The sequence below is a fragment of the Acanthaster planci genome, linkage group LG16 (genome assembly GCF_054643075.1).
Source record: "Acanthaster planci isolate LZ-2023a linkage group LG16, COTS_SCS, whole genome shotgun sequence".
In the NCBI taxonomy this organism is placed as follows: domain Eukaryota; kingdom Metazoa; phylum Echinodermata; class Asteroidea; order Valvatida; family Acanthasteridae; genus Acanthaster; species Acanthaster planci.
In genome coordinates this window covers 11,144,798-11,170,463 of record NC_141792.1, presented here as the reverse complement: position 1 = coordinate 11,170,463, position 25,666 = coordinate 11,144,798, and the positions used below count along the sequence as shown (strand labels likewise).

General features: G+C 42.9%; 1 protein-coding gene across 4 annotated transcripts in view; it reads left to right on the top strand.

The window, feature by feature from the left end:
* opa1 (OPA1 mitochondrial dynamin like GTPase) overlaps positions 1–25,666 on the top strand; it is a 72,106-nt gene that overhangs the window by 11,006 nt on the left and 35,434 nt on the right. For all 4 annotated transcript variants that reach the window (XM_087147406.1, XM_087147408.1, XM_022234595.2 and 1 more), the window contains 9 exons: positions 21–93; positions 745–900; positions 1,319–1,427; positions 1,725–1,804; positions 2,057–2,110; positions 2,511–2,597; positions 3,197–3,313; positions 3,595–3,688; positions 3,917–4,027. In XM_087147406.1, the coding sequence (XP_087003532.1) occupies positions 21–93; positions 745–900; positions 1,319–1,427; positions 1,725–1,804; positions 2,057–2,110; positions 2,511–2,597; positions 3,197–3,313; positions 3,595–3,688; positions 3,917–4,027 (881 nt within the window). The remainder of the gene's footprint in view (positions 1–20; positions 94–744; positions 901–1,318; positions 1,428–1,724; positions 1,805–2,056; positions 2,111–2,510; positions 2,598–3,196; positions 3,314–3,594; positions 3,689–3,916; positions 4,028–25,666) is intronic.

Here is a 25,666-nt window from a genome sequence, read left to right as displayed (position 1 = left end):
GCTTTACTGTCACGTCACAGGACTTTCAACACCACAGTTGACATCAAACTCAAACAGTGGGCAGATCAACAGCTCCCCAAGAAAAGTGTCGATGTGAGTAAAGCAACATTCCTAGCAGGATGCTGCAAAGATAGGTCCATGCATTAGGCACTGCGCACGAGTGCACCGTCTCTGGTGACAAGGAGAGATGCTTGGCGGACACTCCAGCGATGTTGTTAGGTCGAGCACCTGTGCAAAGACATTAGAGTTTGTGTCCATTTAGATGAAAATACTCATGCATGCTCCGTACCATTCACATGCAAACTAGTGCACACTCATTGTTCGTCAGCGAAGCGGGACATCATTGCTAGGTCGCAAGGTGCCCAGTCTCAGTTCTGCCTAAAATCTGTAGGCGTAGGTTGGACATTTACATTCCAGAGAGCCAAAAGTGATAAACGTTCCACGTCCACATTGTGCCTGCTAACCTGTCGAAGTTTTGCGTCCACACCATACAAAAGTGATCTCAGTGATCTCACAAGCCAGTCACAAGTAAGCCAGTCACAAGTCACCCAGTCCTTGAGACAGGTCCGGCGGCTACTCAGATGAACTCTGACAGAAGCATTCTTTCTTTCGCTGCTTATTCCCTGCCGCTCACAATCGATTGGTGGTTGAATGGTGAGTCCACTCGTCACAGATTCGTCTACAGTTGTGCGCATTTTATGTTTTGAGTTTCAAACCAGTTGCATCATCTCCCCCTTGTCTCAGGTTGCCCTGGAAACGCTGGTGGAGGAGTTCTCCAAACTGATCGACGCGGACAAGGTCAAGGCCATTCACGACCCACTCTTCAACGACGTGAAGTCTGCTGTCAAGCAGGAAGGCATCAACAGGCACAAATGGCAGGAACAGGCAGCCGACAGTCTGGTAAGCAGAGTCCGGCGCCGCTTAGCAGGAAATGCCGCTAAGCGAATTCTCTGTCTTAGCAGAAATCGGTGCGGCGCCAGTTACATGTAGTGCATATCATTTGCCATTTGGGCGAGTGGTCTGTTGTTGTGGGGCTGAATTTATAAGTACATAAGCAAAATATGCCAGATGTCGAAAAATTTTCTGACGTTTTCCTTCGTTTCCAATTTTATTTCCGATAGTCGCCCAAAACATCATTACATTATAAATCCGTCTGTTCAGAAATTCTTAGTCACATTCTGAACAATAAACATCAAAAACAAAAACGTTCCAGAGCATCGCATGCAAATTTAAGTCATCCCCAAAGAACTTGTCGTTGATTTTCCCTTCAGGTGATTCCCGACTGACTTTTTTCTCCATTCCTGTCTTTTCTTTGTAGAGGGTGATGCAAGTCAATGCCTTGGAGGATCGGTCGGTCCACGACAAACAGCAGTGGGACGCAGCCATCAAGTTCATGGACAGCGTGCTGAAGAACAGACTGCAAGAAAGTGAGCGATGATTTTGGTTTGAAACCGTTTTCGCTTTATTGTGACATTTCTACCCCTGTTGCTTGAAAGTAAATTAATTTCCAGGAAATAAAAGTGCAGGTGTACTTCTCGAGGGTTGCTTCCAAAAAATTCAGCATGAAAATGCAGTGAGATTAAAAACTGGTTTTAGAAGAATTTTATTATTCGCAAGCTTTATTCCATGGATATGCATGCATTTCTGCCGTATTTTATGAAATAACCATCCTTCCAAAATGTTTCCTCCCCAAAAAAGGATGTTTGTGTTTTCTTACTCCTTAGCCGACAGTCTCATTCAAGAGCTGATGGGCCCGGGTACCAGTGAGCGATGGCTCTACTGGAAATCACTCACAACCGAACAGGTTGGAAGACCCTTATTTCCTTTGTAGACCCAATCTAGATTAGCATTGCTTGCCAAGCTGTCTTTTCGGCATATCAGTTTGACCTAGTCTACTCTATTTGGGACTTCCCAATTCTGTTCAGTTTGCAACTTCCGACCATTGATTACGTATTCTACAACATCCAATATCACATTCACGTCAGCGAAATTAACTGCAGTTTCCAAATCTTAAGAGGCAAACCTGCAGTCAACAAATTTTGTTTTACTTTCGCAGAGCAACAGGAGGCATGCTAAGGAAGAACTCGAGAAACTTCTACAAGCTTCAGAGGTAGGTACCAGTGCGCTCTACCCCAAAATTAATCTAGTGGACTCAGCAGTGCATGACATAACAGCCGTTACATTGCCTGATCGCAACTCATCTCAAATGCAAAGAGTGCCCTACCGGTTTGCATGGCTTTACTGCACTCGCGTCAGATTTTCAACAATACAGCTTCTTTGTTTTTTTAAAAGTAGACTTTTTTTTTTTACCCGAGTAAGCTTGTGAGGTTTTTTTTTCGCAAGCTCTCGGACAAGCACTGAGCATACAGTGTTTATTAATATACGTTGGGTAAGGGCAAACCCGTTATATATAATTAACATCTCCCCAATGCAAAAAACAAAAATACATCTTGTAAACAGCTTCTTTGCTGATTGGTGTTGACATTTTGAACTCTCACCTTGAATCGTAGAAGCACCAACCGGTGCTGTCCAGTGACGAGGTGACAGCCGTGAAGAAGAACCTTGAAACCAAGGCTGTGTCCGTGGACAGTGAGTTTGTAAGTATTGTGCTTGAATGGGAATAAACATTTTTGCTTGACTTCTCAAGCCAGATGCTAGATCGTATCAACTCGTGTTATTGGGTGCACGCACATGTATGTATGGTTGATTAAACATGTAATAAATTTAGTATTTAAAAATGGGCTGTTTTACTCTGTGTCCCTTTTACATAAAAAGGCAAAAATCTCCTCAGGTTCCATCTTCTTTAATGTGTGAGGTCAAGAAAGTACCAACTTCACTGTTTTGACTAGCATGAGCTCAACCCTGTATGGTGTTCTTAACACATAGGCCTCTTCATTAAAAAAGGCAAAGGCAAGTTTGGGACTGCGACTAGTCTCTTCTCAAGTCTTTGTTAACCAACGACACTAGGAAGAAATTGCCAGCCCCAACCACACAAAACTCTCTTCAACACACGAACTTTGGCCCTCCTCTCGCCATCAAAATAATCACTTTACCCACCTGATAAAATGTAACATTTAAAAACTGATGAAATAAATGTAGAGCAGTTTTTTTTTTTTTGCTACAACCTGGACTGAAATTTCCTCAAAGCCCAGCACTTTTCTGATTGCTTTTTCCTTCTTTTTTTTGTCCACATCAGATACGAGAGACTTGGCACCCACTCTATCGGAAATATTTCCTTCAGAAGGCCATCAACAAAGCTCAGGAGTGCCGCAAAGGGTTCTTCCATTACCAGCGGGGATTCAGCGATTCTGGGGTGAGCGGTCAGGAAACAATACCATCTCAAATTTAGGAAGCCTTTGAAAACTCAAAAGATCATTAGCCGTCGCCGAGCCAATAGCCCTGGACTCGCGTGAACTTTTGTTGTTTTGCTGCAAAAAACCTCACAGTTTTGCCTTAGCGTCTGGGACCCAGATTTGACTTATTTCACTCCCCTCCCCCGCCCCACCATTACCGTTGCCCCTACCAATTTTGTCTCGGCCTCCAAATGAAGTCCAGTTCAGACATTTGATTTCACCTTTGCTGTTTTTGCCCCAGATGGAATGCCACGACATTGTCCTGTTTTGGAGGATACAGAAGATGCTTCAACTCACCAGTAACGTCCTACGACAGCAAATCATGAACACTGAAGGTAGGTCAGAGAATAAGCTATACGCCCTCTTGTGTTTACAGTGGCGATGTCGATGGTTTGGCACGATAAGATTGGTATTGCAGTGGTCTTCACAAGAAACTAGTGAGGGCCTGATGTGGTCCGCACAAAAGCCAAGGAGAAAGCATCGTGGGTGCTTTGAAGTGAGGCACCAGTTCATCATTTTCAGTGCTGACGTTTTTTTTTTTTTATTCAATTTCAAAATAATAGCAAGGCGGCTGGAGATGGAGGTTAAGCAAATCCTGGAAGACTTTGGCGACGACTCAGATCTCAAGACTCGACTTCTCAAAGGCAGGAGGGTGGAGCTCGCCGAGGAACTCAGTAAGTCCATTTTTTTTTTCTCAGCCCATGACCCCTCTTGTGCCTGTCTGCTCAGCTGTTGTTAACGTCACGCCTTAGGCTCTTGATATGTAAAAGGTTATTGAAGAATCCGGTAACCATGGTTACAGTATCACCAGTTCCCATTCAAGTACTGTATTTCTTGTGCGCTTTGGTATTGGAGAGTCAGACCAACTAACAGTCCGACCACAGTTCATATGCAGCGTACCATTTGCCTTGAGAAGTATTACATGCACAGGTCTGCTCCTGCAGTCCGCAGCGTTTGACAAACATACAAGTATATGGGCAGGTTTTTACTATGTAACGGTTGTAATCTTATAGAGCAGACCTGCAGGTGTAGTTGGACACCTGTGCAAATTGAAGCTACAGCCTGCCTGCATGAGATTGTATTCTTTGTCCATACACCAACAGTGGCATAGTTAATTGTTACAGTCCAATTATCTGTTGGAACTAAGGATTGAAGTAGATGGACAGCCATTGCGTGGATGTGCGTACAGAAATATGGCGCTTGGAAAATTGCCGATATTGTGGGTGTTGATTTGGCGGCCAGTAGCGGTGGGTTGCTGGTCTTACTGGCAGGAAAACAGCTTTTGTTACGGGTATTTTGACTTGAGGTTTAAATCTGCAACTGATGAGAACCTCTATTGTTTGCTCTAACCATAACCCAGTCAGCCAGTCTGATGTTTGCAGTCTTTCAGTATGTCATTCTGTGTTCATTGAGTGTTAGTCTGAAGTTGTGTAAGTGCGTCCGCGACATGCGGCGAGGGATCCCACCCGAGCCAAAATGCCGTTAACATCACCGATGTCGCAAACCTGGAACAATGGCAGATGAGAATCACTCAGAGAAGATATAGATGTTTTAGCCAAAAAGCATTGTATGATGCATCGCTGTGAGAGCTGATAAAATTTTCAGTGAAATTTTGGTTCAGCATAGAAGATTAAAGGTTCAAACCCTTGGCCGCCACATAACTGTACCAGTGTTCAGCTGACAAAGAATTTTTGCAGAGCTGAAAGGTTAATAGTGTAATGACCTGTGTTATGAACCAGGAAAAAAAACCACCTGATACAAAACCCAGGCTTATCGGACCGATTGCACGCAACAATTTTATTCACTGCTGCAAAGAGATTTCTCTATTACGACGAAAAATTGAATTGAAATATTTCTGCCCATTTTAATCTCCCACACCCAATCTGATCTGATTTTATCTGTCCACGACCTGGCTGAGAAGAAAGTCTTCTGCAACTGTAGCCAAGTCATCCACAAACTTGTCTGTGTCAATTCACAAATAATCCTTCTTTTTTTTTTCCCGGCCTCTGGGTTTTTTTTTTGGTTGTGTCGGCCAGGTCCCAAGTGTAGAATAGTGAAGAAAATTAGTGCCAATTGACCTACTTCAAATTTGTATTTGGGAAAGTGGAGAAAGCGAGATAAACATCTTCCCGACCTGAAGGCACTGTTATGTGCATTTCGGTGTTCCACTCCCCCCCCCCCCTATTGTGCCTTGGTTTCGTCCAGCCCTTTATTGCGGTTTCACCTTAAATGGGATCGGTTCACTAGTGTGACCTGTTTCCTGTGTGTGTAATAAAACAGCTTCAGAGTGCTTTTTTTTTTTTTCAAACAGCTGTTGTTAATTTTTGGGTGGGTTGGGCTGGGCTTGGCTTGGTTTGGCTTGGCTGGGGTGGGTTCAGTTGGGTTGGGCTGGGCTGGGCTTGATGGGAGTTTTAGTTTGGTTTGGTCAGGTTTTTGTAAGCATTTTTTTTTTTACCGTGAACTCTGCATGAACTGTAGGTGGCGCTGTTTGGATTTCTCCCGAGAACTGTGGAAGGACACATCACTTGCATGTGCTCCTCACATTCAAGTAGACACGCGACCATTTTGCAGCTGAATGTGCATTTCTTGCAATGAGAGGGAAACAGTTGAGTTCTGGGCGCACAACAAGGGTCAGTAGCATAGGGCGGCCGAGCATAGAAATTACTAAGAGTGCTCAAAACACCTGCTGAGCAAAAATCAACGGTTTCCCACCCAAGCTGCCATGCAGTCCCTTGCTGTTTTGTCACTGGTACCAAGCTGATTTGGCTAGGCAGGTACATTTTTTCAGAGATGTTGTCTCCGGAGCTCCGTGAGATTTTACTCCTTGGAAGTGTTCATGTAGCAACTATAGTAATGCTCCGCATTTGTAGAGCTTCAGAAATAGTAGTGTATTCGATGGACTGTATTCGCGGGAGACCCAATTTCAGTCGTAATCCTGGACATATTTGTATACATTTGAAACCATTAATGGGATGGTACCAGGTAATTTGGGGGGTCAGATTGAAATGGTGAAATAGAGTCTGGTTCTTTAGATTAACCCCTTTCAAATGAACACACTACCTTGAGGAATCCGACTGAAATTGGGTCCCCCACGAATACCGTTCATTGGCAAACACATGCAAGGGCCCGCCGGGGCGTTACTCAAGGGGGCAAATATTTACAAATATTTCCCATTTGGACAATTCCTCCCCTCCTTAATCAAGTTGATGCCTCATATATAGCTGCCATGTCTTGACAAAATATACTCCTATCTAAGTAGGACTGGTGTGAGAAAGTGTTTTGTTGAATTAAAAGAAAACTGCCCCTTTTGGTTGTGGTATTTTCATTACCTCCAATCAGTGATAAATCTGTTGAGTGATAAATCAGGCAGCTGGGACAATGACGGGCCATGGGTATTGAGAAAAGAAGCTAATATTTGAAATGAAAATCCAATCTAGCCAGGGGTCACACGCTTTTGTGAGCCCCTGCCGACAATTGAAAAGGAAAAAAATAACTCGCATATGTGGATGATTAGTTGAATGACGTGGAAATTTCCTGTATACCTGCTGTCGTGTATAGTTACTCTCATCTTCGTGTGCCTTGTAAACGAGAAGAAAAATTGAGCGCTGCTTAACATTTTTGATTAAAAAAGATCAAAACCTGGCAGAATTGGATTGATTCTCAACTGAGCTCAAAAGTGCTGCATTGCAAATGAAATCAGACATCTCCTCATTGAAACAAACTTTTGAACTAGCATATGTGACTTTTACCATTTGGCCCATATTTGTGAATTCAGAGAAGCTGGCCATAAAAACTGATCGGGTCTAAACCTCATTTATAACTCTTAGACCATCCTTTTCTCGCGGGTGCAGCTGAGGCCTAGAAGTACTTCAGGGTCTCCGAAGTACGGTACCGTACTTCACTCTTCAAACAAAGAAGTCTGGGGAATGAAGGCATAGTCATATTCTCAAAACAACTTGTTACCCACAGAGGCATCTTAAGAAGTTTCGCCGAATTTGAACGCGATCACCTGACATTCGCAAGATGATCTCGAAAACTGTCCTGATTAAAATGGCCCTCATATTTCAATATTAGGATTTCGCTTTCTTGTTGTTCCACTGTCTAGAAAAATATTTCTTTATGTAGGTCATACTTCAAAGAAACGTTGGACCATGTCGTCTGAGCTTGTTTGGCTAGTCAGTTGAGCCGACATGCACCGGTACCATGTATCTGTAGTTTCGATTTGCAGAAATTCCCCGCCGGATCAGGTGCCGACTTAATGTTCTCCCCGTAGCATCTACTGGAGAATGTTGACATTTTTCACTCGTATCTGTGACTGATTTCGAAGAATCTGGTCTAATTCCAGCAAATTCAGGCCCACCCTGACCCACAAAACTGTGCGTGGTAATGAGGAAACGCTCTGAATTATTTCATGGTGATATTTGGCACCGGTCAAATACGCAGGCACCACTGAAGAAAAACGTTAGGCATAATTTGCAAAATCCAGAAAGATCCCAGAGTGCCCATAATTAATGAGAACAGTTTATCAAGAACAGTTCTAAATGAGGAATGAGTTAAATTCTCAGCTTTGGAATGAGCCACCTGCCCAATTTTTCTTTTGTCTTGCATTTTGTATTGACGGGAGGCTTTATTCTCCTCTTACCGTTTTGTGAAAAGGCGGGGTTGATTTTCTGTGCGTGCTGGTATTTAGTAATTTGAAAACTGCAGCTTTAATGAACACTTTTAGAGTGAAATCAGCATGAACTGTTGATGTACCGGATTTGGACAGTTTCCGAGAACTGCTTGATAACATGCATGCGTGTCCCAAAGGAGTATGCTGTGTTATCCCCCCAAAAAATTATGATACGCTTTGGGCCAGCATCGGCTTGTCAGACTGCTGTCGCGGATTCCATTAGGGAATTTATTTTGATTTCCAAGAGAGGGGGACCTTCCTGCATTAGCCTTTTTCTTTTTTCCCAAACTTGTTGTCGGCTGGAGTTGGTAGAATATCCAGGCCAGCCCTCGAGGCCCCACTGTGATAGCTCTTCCAGTGGACCCAAAACGGGATTCCCAATTTCGGACGGGGTTTGCTGGCTCCATCTTTATATCTTTGTGTCAGTGCCCAAGTTGTCGGTCTGAATTAAGGAATGTCTGCTTGAAGCAAGGAAGGTGGGCTGTTTTCGGCAGCCTTAAAAGTTCCCTTTTCGGGAGTTATTTGAGTTTTGGGGTTTTTTTTTCTGTATACTTTAGTAGGCTGGTGTGAAATCCGGTCTCTCATTTTACATTTAAATGGCTTTCCAACTTAATGATGAACGGTCAACTCCCCTACAGATTCAAAAGTTTTCAGAAAAGTACTAGTTGGAGCACAGTGTACATACAGCCTAGCTTGACAGCATCGTTAAAATCACCACATTAACCCTTCAGGGGCAACTTCAGGCTTATCATTTGAGGTTGTAACTTTTCTTTGGTTTTTCTATTGCCAATGGGATTATTTGGCAGGTTGTCTCATAATTTGAGAGACTGCTGAAAGAGTTGTTGTGGCATTCCTATTTGATACCAACAAATCCTGGTGAGCAGGGTTTGTGTCCATATCCCTACATTCAAATAACTGGAAAAAGGTATCCCTTGTAAACAGGTGATTCCATAAATATGGAGCCCGATGTGTGACATTATTGGTGTCCCCCTTACACATGAAACAATTTTTGAAGATCGGTTGACACTACAACAGAAAGACACTTGGAAAAAGGAAAGTGGTAAAAAAGACAAGCTTGTATGCTGCCTAATAAACTGTTAAATGGACGAAATATTTTATTGAGTTGTTGCAGTATAAGGTGCCAACAAACCGATTGGTTTCACGCGTGAGGAGGACACCAAAAATGTCACAAGTTGGGTCCCAAATTTAGGGAATTACCCATATCCAATATACCACCCTCTAGATGCTGATGCTGTAAGTTTCCTTCACAAACCACTGTCAGTGTGCATTGAGCAGATGTACATGTACCTCTGAAAGAAAGTTTTTCATGGTGTCCGGACATTCAAGCATTAACTTCAAGCTCTTTTAAATTGTTGAAAGATAGATTTTGTGTTTGGCATCTGTGACACCCTTTTAGGTCGCACTAGACTTTTCGGGCCTGGCCTTAATCAGAAAACAGAAGTCAGGGCTACATGACACGAGAGAAAAATCGGAGTACCAGTCTGTTCTCCTCCATGGCTTTGTTACACCGCATCTTTTCACCGTCTCAAGCTGCAGGTTTTGCATTGCATTGCATTGCACAAGTGCATTAGACAGAGGACTTGTATTTCATCCTGTTGCACTTCCGCTGCAGATTCTTAAGAATGCTTAAAAGAATGTACCCATTGTGAAGAATTAAGGCAACATATAGGCCTACAATGCAAGCAGGATATAAAAAAGCACCGAAGCTGACCAGCAATGAATCCTGCGGTCTTCAACCTCCTCACCAAGATCTGTGTCAGACCGCATTCCCTAAGTTCAACGTCCGTGGGTGCCTAATCTCAGTGGATGCTATCAGTGGGTTCCATCTCCCCCCTTCTCCCCCTCCCCCCCCCTCTACAAATCAAAACTCTTGTTGCCCTTGGCCGAGTGTCAGGTGGGTCAGGGGAAATTAGGCGGTGGCCACAATGGCCCACAATGGGGGACTTTCAGGATTAGCAAGGCTAAGGAGCTTTGGACAGCCAAAGGGTCGGATAGTGTAACTTTTTTCTTTTGGAGTGTTGTTATAGTTTGGAGGTAGGTTTTGCGGTAGGCGTGAGTTGGGATCTTTAAAGGGTCTTAAAATAAAGTTATCTTGACTTGCTCAACAGTTCCATGTCACCTCTTCTCTTAATTGTCATCTTGTGCAGCAGCTACTACACTCCAGTTTCCCAAAGGTGAAAATCAATAGTGCGCCACCAAGAGTTTGCAACTCGCTGGCCAATCACAGTGTGCGAAATGTGTCGGCCCATTGCGCGGTTGGAAAGGGTCGACAAATTTTGCGCGTTATGATTGGCCAACGCATTGCAAACTCTTGGTGGCGCATTATTGTGAATCGCCAGTATTGAAAACAAATTGGGTTTGGGCAAAATCAGTGTGGGACCAGACACAAACGGCATGCTTTACGCTCTGTCTGCTAACCTGCTGCTCTAAAGCAATATTGTCCTTTTCCTCCGACACTGTACATGTAGTTCAGTTGATTTGTTTCTCCTCTGCATATTTATTGCTTTTTGTCCTTGAAATGGATGGGGGAAATTAAGACTTCTCCGACTTGTGTCTTCTCCTTCAAGTGTTGGCAGAGTATGGACAGCATTGCAAATGATTAATTACAACCTGTGAACCAAGGTAAACTGTACAGGTGATAAACATTTTCCAGGGGGCTCTGAGATTTTAACAGGAGGCTGTGCTGTGTCTTGCTTTTAAAGGTCTCGCAGTTCTGTCACCATCTTTAGCATACCTGCCTTGCATCCAATCTGCATCTTGACACTGACCAGTTTTGCTCGACAACTTTGCCCCCCCCCCAGCCTCACTCCCCAGCTGACACCAACCGACAAATGCGGGATGCCTTTAAACTTCCATCGTGTCACCAGCACAGCACGCTTTCCGAGCACCGTGAGAAACCGCCTCAAGACAGGCACCCGAAAGAATACAAAAATTAGGAGCAAGCTTCAGAGTTGCAGGGTTCAATGTCTTACCCCCTTGGAAGCTAGCCGGGTTGATGTTTTTCGGCCAAAATGCCACTTTTTTTCTTTCTCTCTTTTTCTTTTTTTTTTTTTTTTGGTGGTGGTGGTATTTTTTAACCTCACAATTAGGTTCCACTGTTGTTTGGTTCCCCCTCTCTCTCTCTCCCATGGGATATCACCAGGGTGGCGTCCTGAGGGGTCGTACTGAGAATGATGACAGCGTGAGAGGGCATTGTGCGAAGAGGGAAAAACTTCCCGAGGTGTGAAAAACAAGAGATTGCGAGGGGTGATAAACAGCGACGCTTTTGTGTTCCCTCGTCCCACACGTGCGTGGGAAATCTTTGGCAACAGTTGCCTTCTTCCGTCTCAAATGTCCACCCTAGACTTCCAGTTTCACAAAGTCAGTACTGAGATTAAAAATTGAAAACCAAACTGCATTTGCCTGGGTGTTTCTTGGACTGACAACTTTGGGCAGGGATTGTCAGGATTTTTTTTTTCTTCAACTTGGATGTCAGACGCTGCTGAAAAGTTGTCTGACTGTGCTGCAGACTGCTCGCTAGTTTGTCAACAGTAAATTGAAGCTGCCTGGAATCCACAACTTTGGAACTTGATATCTACAAAAAGTATGGCACGTTGTTCAACCGAATCATTACCGGGCCTCCCAGCGATCACTGGTACCCAACCTCAAGGTATTCCCCATTCATTCCCCCCTCACCAACATTCCCAAGATGGCATGCCATCGACCGAAACTTTTGCCACGGGCCCCAAATTCCAAAGTTAATCAGGATTTGAAGAGCTTTATGGAGGATTATCGTGATGCCTGCGAGGATTTGGCCCCGGGGATCTTTGAAATCCGCTAGGGTTTCCTGTGCACATTATTACATATATCAAGTTACTCTGGGCTATTTCTGGTTTCATTTTTGGGGGGCTTGTCAGGAAATTGGGGGGGGGGGATTGTGCAGACGTTTCTCCCCCATCGATGTGGAATTGTTTCGGTAGAGTCTGAAAACTTGGAATTTGCTGAAAGGTCTGGTTGATTGCACTGCTTGTTTCAATTAAGAATGGTCGCCGCTCTCTCTGGGAAACTGTCTGGAATGCCAGGTTTTTCCCATATGACAAAAACTGTGGTCAGTATTAGTTACCGGCACCTGCACGTATGCAGTGTCTCCCCCAATGCTTGTATAGATATATTTTCCCCTAGTAATGGGAGCTGTTTGGTAAACTTGGCATGCATGATGCAGACAACAACTGAAAAGAAGCTGGAGATTCTCCTTTGTGAACGGCCAATCGGTGCTGTTTTTAGTGGACGGTGTTTCTCTTCCGAATCATTTTCATTGATCATTTTTCAGGGAATGAACGTGAAGAAAAAAACTCAGATCCCTCTAGATTTTACCCCATAGCTTGACAGCCTTATCTAGTCACTTCATACTTGCTACATATGGAGGGGTTAAAAATAAGAATATTCAATCTTCAGTGCCACTCGCTCAGTGCAACTGTCCTTAGTTATGGTGGCCCTGGAGGGACATCAGACATTGCAAATATCTTTGCAAATATTTGCAAAGATATTTGCGATGTTTGATGTCCCTCCACGGCCACCATCCCTAGTTGATCCTGTTTTGTTTCTCCATTCATGCAGGCAAACTGAACATTCCAAGTATCACTGAAAAAGTTCCAAAAATAATTTTTTGGTGAGTTAAATTTGAATAAAATCTGGTACACTGCATTCTTCGAATTCACATGAACATAACAATTTGAATTCTCCATACTAAGCACACTGTTGCCATGCCTCCTGATTTGAAGCAAGCTTTTGCGTAGTTACATAAAGAGACACCTTGAACCAATACGCTGTTTTCAGTGGAGACGAAGGGCATAAAAGAACCAGTCCATTCCGGTGATGGTGGTCAGGTAAATCAGTGTACCAGATTTGATTCAAATTTAACTTGCAAAAGGCTTATTGCGATGATCTCACTTTTGTATGTGTGAGTTTTTATTAATCCCTGGTATCCCCACTTTTTTTCCCACCTAGGATTCTCTTCAGCATTTCAGTGTTCTTGTTTCCCACTCCATTTTTTTTTCTGTTACAGAGAACTATCCAGCGGCAATTCTGGTTTTATTTGTTGATTTAAAAATGAAAACGGATCATGACAATTTGGGCCAAAATAGAAATGGGAAATGGCCAGTTAATTTAATATGGATCAAACTTCACAGCTGCCTCAATAACAGCGGAAAGCCAACCTGCACAAATGCCCCGAAGCACAGCAGTAATCCAAAACTCACCTAATAAAAAAAAAGAGCTTGTGGGGGCAATGGAATTTTTTTTCTTGCCTTGGCTGAATATATCCAATATGTTTTCTCAGGATTATATTTCTACTTAAGGAAAAGTGAACTGTGTAGAAAGAGGAACAGTGGTTGAGCTGGGGGACCAACATTGAAGCATGCTCTGTGAGTGCTTTGTACCTGTGAAAACCAGCGTAAAAAATTGGATTTTCGAGCATAATTTGTCCGCGTTCAACCCCCCCCCTTTTTTTTTCTTAGTTATTGTTGCAGCCCTAAACAGGTGGAAGAAATTTTTTTTTTCTTTTCAAATCGGAAGTCTGGGGTTATGAACACATTAAAAACGGTAGCTTGGGGAGGTTGAGTTACCAGGAAGGTGTACAGATGTTTTCCATCGGTGAAAACAGTATCGGCCAGTGACCAGACAGAAGAATATTTCTGAGCTGAAGAGAATCTGCCACTGGCTGGGCTGGGCTTGGTAGCAACAGCATTTTTGATACCGTAACTCCTGTGGAACTTGGTGTGAAGTTCTGTGTTGATATTTGGGTTTACTAAACGTGCAGATGTCATAAGTTTTTAATTAAAAGTTTCGGAGTCTAGATGCGCCTTACGAAGCATGTCCTTCCTTGGACACTGTTCGTCATAAAAGCGTTTTAATCTGTTTACATTCAGTACATTGCATGCATGATGAAATATGCAATGTTACAAATAGTCTTGGGTCCAAGACGCCTTTTGCGGTGCTGTGATGTGATATGTGTGTAGTGTGTGGTGTATAATGCGATTCACTGTGACAGCAGAATAAAAGGAAGGTCTTGAAACCAAGACTAAGGTTTTATCTGTAGGTGATGATAGACATTCTTGCTTTTGTTATGGGGCAAGACTTTGGAAACTGTAGCTTTGTCCTAGAGACAGTGATGACTATTACAATCGATTCACAGAATGTGTCCCCCCCTTGGACTTTGCTCCACCAATCAGGAATGGCATTCCAGTGCACAGAAGGACCTAGGAGAAAATGTGTCCTTACCCAAAAAGTAATTTCTTCTTTTGGATCAAGGGCTCTGCCAATTTTGAGAGGTCATTTGGGGTCATTCAAGGTCACATGAGATCAAGCAGTCCCTTTTTCCAAGGCAGATGATGACTTCACGTCAATTTTAACTTAAAGGCACAGTTTTAGACCTGTTCCCCAGCCAGAAAAAAAAAATCTCTGAAGATCCATTGATCCTTCGGGCATATTAGCCAATCACTCAACACTCTCAGGGGTCAACGGAGGTCAAGCTTGATCATTCACTGCCATTGTTTTGTTTGGACCCTTTTTGATCCTTTTCAGTCTGTAAGTTTTCTAATTTGATAATGATGGGTTCGGGAGTGGTCTGAGTAATTTTGTTAGATGGGGGTTTAATGGGGTTAACCGTGTGTCACTGGCAATGCATTTCACCAAAGAAGGGCACACTGATCTGTAGAATTCTCTGTGGAGTATTTTGAAGCTGGTGCCCTGCAGCTCTTACGATTTTAGCCTTGGTGTAAGGTCTAGTAGGTCTTGTATCCTGAGGACAAAGTAGCCATCATTCCGTATTCCGTAGCTCCTTGTCAGGAGCTGACTTGAGCTGAAGGCACTTCGCATTGAAGCTAGTATCTGAAAGTTTGTGGATGTGGCTGTAATTACATAGGACCCTATGGGGACACTGGCTTGTGGCTACTGCTCACTTGCCATAGATACTGTAGGTGTATTAGCCAGAGCCAGATGATGGAGACACTGCCCAACAGTTGAACCACAGCTGGTGCTGAATTTCTCAGGCGAACTGTGTCTTCAACAAACCAATTGTCTGTGATGTATTCAAAGTTGGAATTCTCACCGCCAGTCAACAAAGACACCAAAAATTGTCAAGTGAACAACAATTTCTTCTTGAGTTTTTAAATATTCTTAAAGAACTTCCCTCCATTTTTGAAAAACCTTGAGAAACAAAGTGGTGGAGCAGTTGCCTTAAACCTTGTGAAATCAAGACTATAGAGCAGTCTTTCTGGTTTCAATATGCAGCAGTTTTCCAAACACACAGCATGTAATGTATTGGTTGTGTCTGAAGTGCCAATGAAAGACGCCCCAAGTGGGAGTCCTGCTGTAGATTTCACCAATGTGAAGCATGCCAGATATGCATTGAGGAATGTGTTAGGGATTGATTGATGACGTGGGCTGAGAAGGCGATTCCACACCTATGTCACGAGAAACATGTTGGAGATGATTTACAGCATCAACTGGGCAGAGGAGTCAGGAGTATCGGTCCCTGTCCTATGTACTGCTGGAGTCCAGGAGATGAAGAGGGACACGTGTGGTTTGAGGTTACTTGGGAGCTGGGAGTCCGGGAATCAGGCTCTGTAGAGTATTGGCAAAGAACACCTGCAGCAGCACCTGGTTGTGTTGCGGCTGTGAGACCTCGGGTCGCTGGGGACCATGTGCAGAAACGACTGAAATGACTTATTTTTGTCAAATTTCTCGATGAGGCCTACTGTATTTTGTATTTTGGGGCTTTCGGCTTTCTTAACAGTGGAATAAGGGAAACGAGCAGTAAGGGAAGGGAATGTGCGTTATGTGGAGTATAAAGTCCCCCTCCCCAACAAAGGAGTACATTGTTTAAAAGATTATTACGTCATGGTTCAAAAAACCACAGTCCTTTGTACTGTAAGAGTGAACAGTCATTAGCGTGTGCTGCTTATTGAGTGCTTTCGTTGCCACCTTACAGACAAGAAGCAGATTTTAGCAGCATGTTAAGGGTTAAATCCAATCTCTGTCTTTAAGAACTGTCTGAAGGACTGTAGCCTAGTGTCGGCTTTTGGGCCATTCTCAAGAAACAATTCATGCTCGGTGATTTCCTTGGGATGGCATCTCTTCTAATTGCTTGCAGGGGGATTTTGCTGTCCCTCATCTGTGGTGTTTGCTCAGTGAGCCCAAACACAACCCTTGCTCTTACAAACCCCGAAAATTCCAGCGTCGGAACCTTGCCAGCTTTGACCTACTTGCTCATGACCGCCTCAGTAGCTGCAGGTCACAGAGACGCCTGTTTGTGGTTCCAGACAGAAATTGTTTCAGACAACGGCTAACATTCACTGTGAGAGCTAGATAATCAGAAAGATCTCGCAATCGCTGGCCAGTGGAAATAAATTGCAGAGGAAAAAAAAATTGGGGAGGAAAGATATTAAGGGCATATATTTGGAAAGTTTTAGACAAAAACTGGAAAGGTTTGCCCTTGCTCATAACTTTCCTTTGGTTATGTTACGTGCATCTGTTTAATGAAGAGGAGATTTGGAGAAGTTTGAAGAGAATAAATCGGCCCTTACAGAAGAAAATCCTTTGATCTTGTACATTAAACGATCCCATCTCCCTCTCCCCTTTACCTCATGAATCACAGAAGACATCTTGTCTCAACATCCTTCATTCCTCCTCATGGATGGAAGCAAGAGGAATTTCAATGTTGTAACCTCGCCAGTCCCTGCAGACGACCAATGTCTCGAATTCCAGGCTTCGGGGATTCAATAAAAACCACCTGAGGAAGGCCATTTCGATTTAGATCTTGTCCTCGATTGGGGTCCTTGCTGATGCCAATGTCAATGAGCAAGGATATCTTCAGCATCACTGAGTCTGTCAATAGTCTGTTCTTGGGTCCTGCTGCCTTTTAATTTCTCGACTCAAGACTTGAATTTTAATACCATTAGGATTGTACTCCATTTCCAGGTACTGGTAATGCATGCTTGTCTGAAGGTGAAATCCCGGACCAAGGATCTACCTCCATCTCCATGGCAACATTACATTCCAACAGTAGATATTTTATCTTGTTTGGACCAAAATTGATGTGCTTATTTAGATGAGCAAAAGACACCCAAATGTTGAACATTTTACCAACAACTGCTCCTGTTTCCTATTTACAACAATGCTAGTATTTGCCTAGTTTGGTTGTGCACAGCTACAAAGATGGCGTTGAGACTTGAAAGGTTTGGAAAGCTTCTCCGCCAGATAAGATTTGAGTTTTGATTTTGTGATTGAGTAATAAATTTTCTGCAGCTAAATTGGAAGCTACTTTTGAAGTCAGAAGGTGGGAAGAGTTCCAAGGCATTCCTCCTCATCTGTCCTCTTCTGTTTTTGTTTCCTTTGTTCTGTCTGTCAATCTCTCTTGTGGTTTTGTGTGTCGTCTGAAGCTGCAGGTGCCTTCAAACAAAGCACATTTTAAGCTTTTTCAGCTCCTCAGCTTTGCCAGCCTTTTCAACTTTTCTCAACCGTTCCGTAGCGATACCACTTGAAATTTCTTCCGATTAAGCCGGGTGCTCCTTGTCGCCCTTTAATCTGTGCTTCAAAAACCACTTGATACACTTTCAGCTGTTTATGTTGAATAGGTATCTTAATTTTGGTGGAGATCTATTATTTGAATAGATGACCACATCTCTGTGTTCCTGTATTTTGGAGTTTTTGAATTAAAATCCTTTGATATTTAGGCTTATTGATGATTATCCTTTCTGTCCTTTCTCCGCTTGATCATCGCTGTCACAGGTCTAGGATTTATTAGAAATGCCCGAACTGTTTGAATAAGTTGCGATAATGGTGCACCTTTTGTAGAATTTGTCCAGATGAGGGATTGTGCCGGCACGGCCCAGATATTCATAGATTTAGACTTTCTCCTCAGCGAGCCTGGCTTAACTTGTGCAAGTGGGGGAACAACAAAAGTACCATTTTAGATAATCCGGCTGATCCCGCCTAACAAAATTGAGGATTTTCATGTTAAACGGCCTTCCCACTCTTAAAAATGACATTTACAGAATGGCATATCAAGTACGGCAAGATCCCTGACAGCTACCAATTAAATTCTCACTCCAAAAGCTTCAAATTGACCAAATAATCGACCAAAACATGTATGGTCTCATTCTAAGGTCATCTTTTCATCTGACCCTTGAAAGGTAAATAGGACTTTATCAAATTTTGTGTATTTATGTTTGAAGTGGACGATTAGCTCATACCAAAGCTTTAAGCCGATTTAACCACATCCAGGGAAGGCCATTGACAAACACTGCATTTGGAAGTTCTGTTATTGCTTTTATACTAGCCACTACTGAGTTGACTGAAAAGGTAAAGCTCTGTGAGTTACTTGTAGAAAGCCTGACATTTCAGATCCAAACAGAGATTTACCCAAATGCCCTAGAGATTCTGTGAGGATTGACCAATGACAGTGAGTTATATTTGAAATGACAGAAGGGACATTAGGCAAGGTTTTTCCGGCTCTCTCAGGCCTGCAAAATCATCAAGAAAAGATCCCTCTCCGATGTTGAGTAACTTCAGGCCTGTTGAAACCGCTCGATTTCTTAAAATATATTTTCTTCGGTATTTTCTTCCCAATTTGAATATTGTACACTCTTGCTGCCCCGACACTGAGCCCTGTGTAAAAGACACAGTGGGTAGGTGTCGGATTTTGGCAAATTGTTGGTTAGTTGGAGTAGACCAAGAAAAAGATCTGCTCGTTTTTGTCTTGGATGTTTAAACAGTAATTGTAAAATGTATTTTTCTTTTCGTTCAGTTATTTTTGAAGCAAAGTGTCTCTTTCCCAGCATGCATTGACTCTATATACATGTACAGTGTAAACATGTATCTCCCCCAGGGTGCTGACCACCATCCTTCCCTTCAGACTGGTCACAATGCCAGACCTTAGGAGCCTTTTCTCAAGCACCTGGAGGATTTGACAAGAAGCCCGCCAACCCAAATGTCATTTTTTACCCTCTGATGAAACACCTACTAACAATCAAGTAATGCCCTTTAATTTCACCTGTATCCCCCTCCCCCCTCAAGTGGTCAACAGTAGCTTGCCTCAATTTCCCTTCCCTCCCCTCCAAGCAAACAAATATTGGCACTATTCCAAATTTCTGCCATGAAAAGCAAGTGGCACGTGTTGCATTTATTAGTGTCCATCGTGGATGCCAAGCGCACGCATTTTGTGTGGCCTGTATCTGTCAGATTATGAATGGTGTTGTCCCAGTCATAATCTGATTGCCTTGCTTAATTGTGCATACCAACGCTTCTATTCAAAACCTTGTCATTGTTCAGTTTGCTTTTTTTTTTCCTTCAGTGCACCTTTCAAGTATTTGATCCTCGGTCAGTGACATTCAAACGACTTCCAAAATCTTGGCAACTGCGGGCCAGCAAACCAGGAAGTTACTGACAAGGCCCACAATGCATTATGTGTTACATAATCGCATCGCTGCACTCACTTTTCAAACTTGTGTAGAATAGAGGGTTTACGTGGCTGCCATATTGCAGGCCTGTGTGTTTGCTCCAAAGGGTTTCCACAAAGGAGGTTTCCCTGTGGAACAAGCAAATTCCCTGCAAGATGGCTACCATGCAAAGGCTCTGTAGAGGAAAATAATCAGGACATCTCTAGATGGGGAGTCAGGTTGGCATAGTGGTTCTTTTCTTGCCTTCCACCTCTGCAGTCTGGGTTCAAATCCTGACCCAGTCCACCCATGGATTGGGTTTTAAGTCCCTACCTGATTTTGTGGGTTTTACCCAGAATATTCCTCCGGGTTTTCCTCCCACCTCTAAAACTGTAACTGCTTCTCATTGTCTCCTTGCTACAGGTTTGTTCAGGCTAGCGAGCTACAGTGCCTAGGGCACTTTTGAGGAATCTTTGGTGTCATTATCAGAAGTAATCAATAATAATAATAATAATAAAGATCATGTATTGCCAAATTATTCATTTCTTTTTAGGGGAAGAATTCTTGTTTTAATGCAGTGAAATTATTTCTTTTCAGTGTCTTTTGTTAGTGTGTGGTCATTTTCAGTTTTGAATGCAATTTCTGGAGGAAACGTGTGTTTTGGTACAAGTTCTATAGTATCTTCCTGTCCATGTAGATTTTGCCGAGTATTTCTTTGCCCAGTTCCAGGTAGATGCTGGTCATTGCCGAGCACTTTTTTTGTTACAAGAATAGAAGATTCTTGTCTTGCTGATGGAAAATGGCTCCATTTTTTGTGTGTGTTTAGAGTAAAGATAGTTGTGCTTAAGTAGACTGGTTTGTTCAAAGCACTTGTCTTAAACTGCAGCTGTTTCCAGAATAATCTCTAATCCTCAGATTCAATCGGACCCCAGCTCAGCTAGTTTAACAATCGGCGATTAGAATTGTTCTAGTAAACTGTTGATTTCCCTGTCTGTATTTCCAAGCTTTTTTTGCTGCTCAGAATACAATTTTTAGAATTTCAGCCTTAAACAGAGCTGACAGGAAGTGCTTTACTGAGCATGCAAGCTACCACTAAGAAGCGTTTAAGAATCACAGGTTTTATCACCGCCGGGGCGTGAAATCCTTGATAAGCTCTTCTACAGTTTTATAAGATTTACCTCACCGTGAGCCTTTGCCCTATTACAGACACACTGCAGGAGGCACAAATGCAAGCAGATCCCACCCCTGTGAGGGAGAGGAGAGCTTCTCCGCCCATCCAATCCTCAGATAATTGGCCGTTTTTAATTAGACACCGGGCTGGTGATGGTCCAATTCAGATTGCACCTGGGATGGCTGTCATTGTGCCCAGGCACGAAAGGGGTCCACATGTTTTTCACAAGGAAATGAGGCAAATTTCTCAGGGGTTCTCGTACTCTTGAAAGACAAACTGAAAATCTAAGGAAGACCTTTTCCCTAAGTTGAAAGTGGAAAGAAAAAGAAACTTGAATAATAGTCTTACTGGATGCTCAGTATGACCTGAGCTCTGGAAAGAGGCAACCAAGATGGTTCATGAGAGGCAATCAAGACGGATTTTAATTTGAAAGGAAACTCATGACTGTTGTCTGTTCAATGTAAAAGTAAGGCACTGCAGAACAGGTGATCACAAGTGACCGTTATTAGCATTGAAGAGGAAAGTAAGGCACTGCAGAACAGGTGATCACAAGTGACCGTTTGTTATAAGCATTTAAGAGGAAAGTTTTTTGATAAGTAATTGGCAGAAAAACTGCGTGGAGAAGTAAACTTTTGTACATTACATAACCTTTGCATCAATTGCAACCTAAACCATGGCCTATTGTGTGAGCTGCTTCACAACCCTTCATTTCATTTGAATATTAACGTTTTGCAGGTAAAAATCATTACAATCAAACCGAACAAAACACACATATACAAAGATTGACAAGACAGAGAGTTAAGCAATAGCCTTGCATCATTGCAAACCAACAAACTTAATTTCTATGAAGTTGCTCTCCTCGGGTGCCACTCAAACCACACCAAAGAACAAATTTATGCTAGTATATTGCACATGAAAAACAGGAACAGAAAGAAATGTATTACCCAGTGCAAGGACATGGACATTGTAAGCAATCAAGTTTTAAAACTCAATCAGTTAGTAATAAATGGAAAAGGAAATTATCATGGATTAATTTACCAAGTCATGGACACGCCCGGATGCATGCCAGATCCTTCAAAATTCATCATGAGATTTGGAGGATTTTGTAGGATTGACAAAGGCAGAAAACCCAGCTACTGTCACTTCTACGGGGGTCGGAAACGCCCCTTACAATATGAAGCACCGAATCTTTCATTTGCTTTCTTTCATGATGTAAGGTTTGGATAAATTCAAATTTCAAAATGCCCCCCATGAAAAGAATTCACCCAGATGTTGATGCGGCCAGCCTAATGGAAAAAAGGAAAAAGATATCTTTTGAGTAGGCCATTAAATTCCCATTTTTTTTTTTGTCCTCCGAAGTGATCTGTTGGCTTCAGTTGGCAAACCACAAAAAACCCCTAAGCATTATTATAGGGCATGTAGGAATAGCTGGGCTGCATTCCTTATCGCCATTGAGCTGTTAGGGACACGGTTTGTCATTTCAGCTCCCCCCCCACACCTGGCCCATCCCGACCCCGAAATTCTTCATCGGGCAGAATCAGCAATTTTTCTCTTTTACACACTCGCTCTATGTCCCCTTGTTCAAAGACGATACTCTGTCCACGTGTCCCACAAGTAAGGCCCAAGAATGTCACCAACAAATTGGATGCCCCGATCTCTGACCCGTGTCGGAATCGCGGGGGAGTAATTGATTCGCCAAGATTGTTCCCAGAAGTTTAATTTTCTTTTATTTGCTGGCACGGTGCTGCTCTAGCTCTGTCTTGTACTTTCACTGTCTCTTCTTTCTTGTCCTCTGCTCTAAAAAAAAATTCCAGTTTTATGGCAGATTCAGCCAGACACTTCAAGGCATTAACCACATTCTCTGTAATTTGACAATTTCAACTTCTTGGGGGGACGGTGCATCCTTGGAATTGGTGGTGGGATTAAGGTACTCCAGACTCGAATTAGAAGCAGAATGGATTGGGGAATTTCTGCTCCCTCTTCGCAGGGAACTCCAAGTGGCGACAGCGTAATGCTAAAACTAACCTCCATAAATGTCACAGGAGCTCGGGTTCTCAAAACCCCAGGACTACACGTGCGCGCTGCCATCTGCCCACTGAGCAAGATGGAGGCGGTACATGATTCGCCGTGACACCGCTAAGCCCCTTGCATTTTTATTCCTGTGCCCCGCTGGCTGGCTTTTCTCTGTCTTTTTTTTTTCTTTGACATTTCAACTATCAAGAGGAATGCAACCTCTTTGGCAACATTCAATCAGGGAGCCCCAAATCAAAACAACTTCCCCTCATCACTCTCCAGATGTATTTCTGGTAGAAACAATGTCACACCTTCCCTCTTTTTTCATCTGTGTAAGCTGAGTGACATGAGTCATTTTCGCAGCTTAAAAAGAAAAAAGAAATTGATTGCACATTTTTTAAAACCTGCAGTTTTTATTCAACCTTTGAATCAAAAATCAATTTCCCTTCAAATTCAGAGGTGATTTCCTCTATTTTGGCACATGATCTGAACATCAAGAGCAAAGTAAACCAAGTTATCACCTCCCCCCTGCTCAAAATTGTGACTCCACCCATAGAGTGTAGCCTCATGGCTCTTTTCACAGCATTTTTTAATCAACTGAACTTGAGGAAAGAAGGTACCACCAAATGTTATGGAAAGTATTCAAGGCTACGGTTTGACTGGCTGAGACTGTGTGGAAAGTGGCATGTAGAACATACTGTACATGTGTGAGGCTGCATCAAAATTTATTTGGCTACGGCTTAAACCTTACACATGGGTCTATGGCAGTGGCTGCAGACACTTCCCATAGAGTTGTGAATAATTGCAAGCCACAGCCGAGTGCATGTAATTGTGATCCTGCTTAGCCTTTAGGGTAACCAGATGGAGAGAAATATCTTCCAAAGTCAAGACCTAAGTCACAGAAAATTGAATGGACAATGAAAGATGAGGAAGTGAGCTTTCGTTTGATTGTGTCTTGAACACCTGAGAAACTTGTGAGCAGTTCTCCTGATTTTCCAAAGTGGGAGTATTTATCACCGTTGCCTATGGCAGCATATTTACTGGTCTATACCCTTAGGGAGGAAGGGCGCCCTCTGTGTTCCATCCTGAAGCTCCACTTGCAAATGGGCTTTAAATAGAATTGCACATGTACTGCATTGCATCACAAGGTACATATGTACATTGCATGCGTGTAATTGGTCTGTGTGTTTACTTGAACATGTACACGTGAACATGTACATGTATACAAATGCGTTGGCCACAGGTGCATCGTATTGGCATCTAGCCTATTGATCAAGGGTGTTGCCCAGGATAATAGTTATCAAGGCTTGACGCCGAGAACTTCACAGAAACAGAAAGCACATGTACATGAACAGTGTGCGTTACCATTCCCCCCCCCCAAAAAAAAAAGAACACAGTAATGTTGTCTCTACCACCTGAGCAAGCCTTGGGGGTTTTGAAACCAAACTGAGCTTGTACATGTTCCCAGTAAACCGAGCTTCCCATGTTCCCCAAATTAGTGCTAACCAGGAAGCTCTAATCAGCCCGTGTGGTTTTCCAAAAATGGTCTTCTTTTTTTAAAATTTTGAATACTTTTGTTAGGAGTTGGACCAGCTTGATCTCAGTAGTGCATCCAATTTTAGTCCGAGGGAGGGGGAGGAAATGGAGATTTTTTTCCTGAGTTGTCCAATTTTATTCATAAAGGAAGACCCCCCCCCCGAAGGTGCTATAACTATTTCTGCAATGTTGTCACTTTTGATTCCCCCCCCCAAAAAAAGTTGCTTCTGATTAACCAAAGTCCACTTCAAATGAGAGGGTGATTCTTTAAATTCTGTAACTAGTGGTTGGCACACCTTTTACTGTACCAACTTGGTGCCTTCTCTAGAAAATGCAAAAGATGTCTCAATAGGAAATTGTGCTGTTAATATCCAACACTATTAAAGATTTGGTTCGAAGGGGCGGCACTTTCAGTCGGTGAATCACGCATGCAACATACACTGAACTTTGCCACTGGCTTTTTGTGCTAGCTCACTCGTCTGCCTGCTTCAAAGAAAACATACGCGATTTTCGAGAAACTGTGACTATAGTTTTCATTTTTTGGAATCATGCAAAATTAGTACTAACCAGGAAGCTCTAATCAGCCCTTGTGGTTTTTCCAAAAATAGTCTTTTTTTTTTAATTTTGAATACTTTTTTAGGAGTTGGACCAGCTGGTCCCCTGTCATAAATCCCCCTGGGCATTCAAGCTGTCTGGCAGATAAATCAATTCTTGGAGAACGTTTGTACTGGACAGATTGCAAAAGGGAACTTGGCAGCCGTCCACCACAATTCTTTGACAACTCAGGCCCCTCCCCCACTAAAACTTCTCAAGTCAGAAATGACCTTCCCGTCCACTGTCCCCATTGCTCGTGATTAATGAATCAAATTGTCCACTACTCCCCAGTCATCGGTAGATGATAAAATGCATCAGTGAAATGGATTCAATTTGAAGAAGATCATTCCAAATGACCCTATTTTCAGGCCCGGGAATGAGGTCATTTTTCTTTACGACCAATTTCATGGAGGTAAGTCTCGTAATGAGCAGCCGGTGCCTATACAGCTCTCACAATTGTTGGTGCCCAACTAATTCTTTTGAGTGGGAAGTAATAACGCTCTGGTTGGTTGAATCCTTCAATGGTTGAGGGGGGGGGACTCAATACTGTTTAGGATCGAGACATAGCTCTGTAGATTGAGGGGTTGATAATGCAGTTTCTGATTCGGGAATGTGGCACATGTAACGATACAGTTCGTTTTCTTTAGAGTCTCCCGCGTTTCACACCCTAATCTCCCTAGGGTGTAGGCCTACATAAAATATTGAAATCGCAGGATTGAGGACTGTTAGGGTTAGGCCTAAGCTTTGGTTCTCTCAATAAACGCTCTGTAGATTCCTTCCAGCTAACGAATGCACTTTGGATGGAAAAAGAAACTGGTCATCTGTCTGTGACCTTGAACAAATGAAAAGGCATTTTGCCATCACAAAACACCTGAAGCTTTGAATAAGG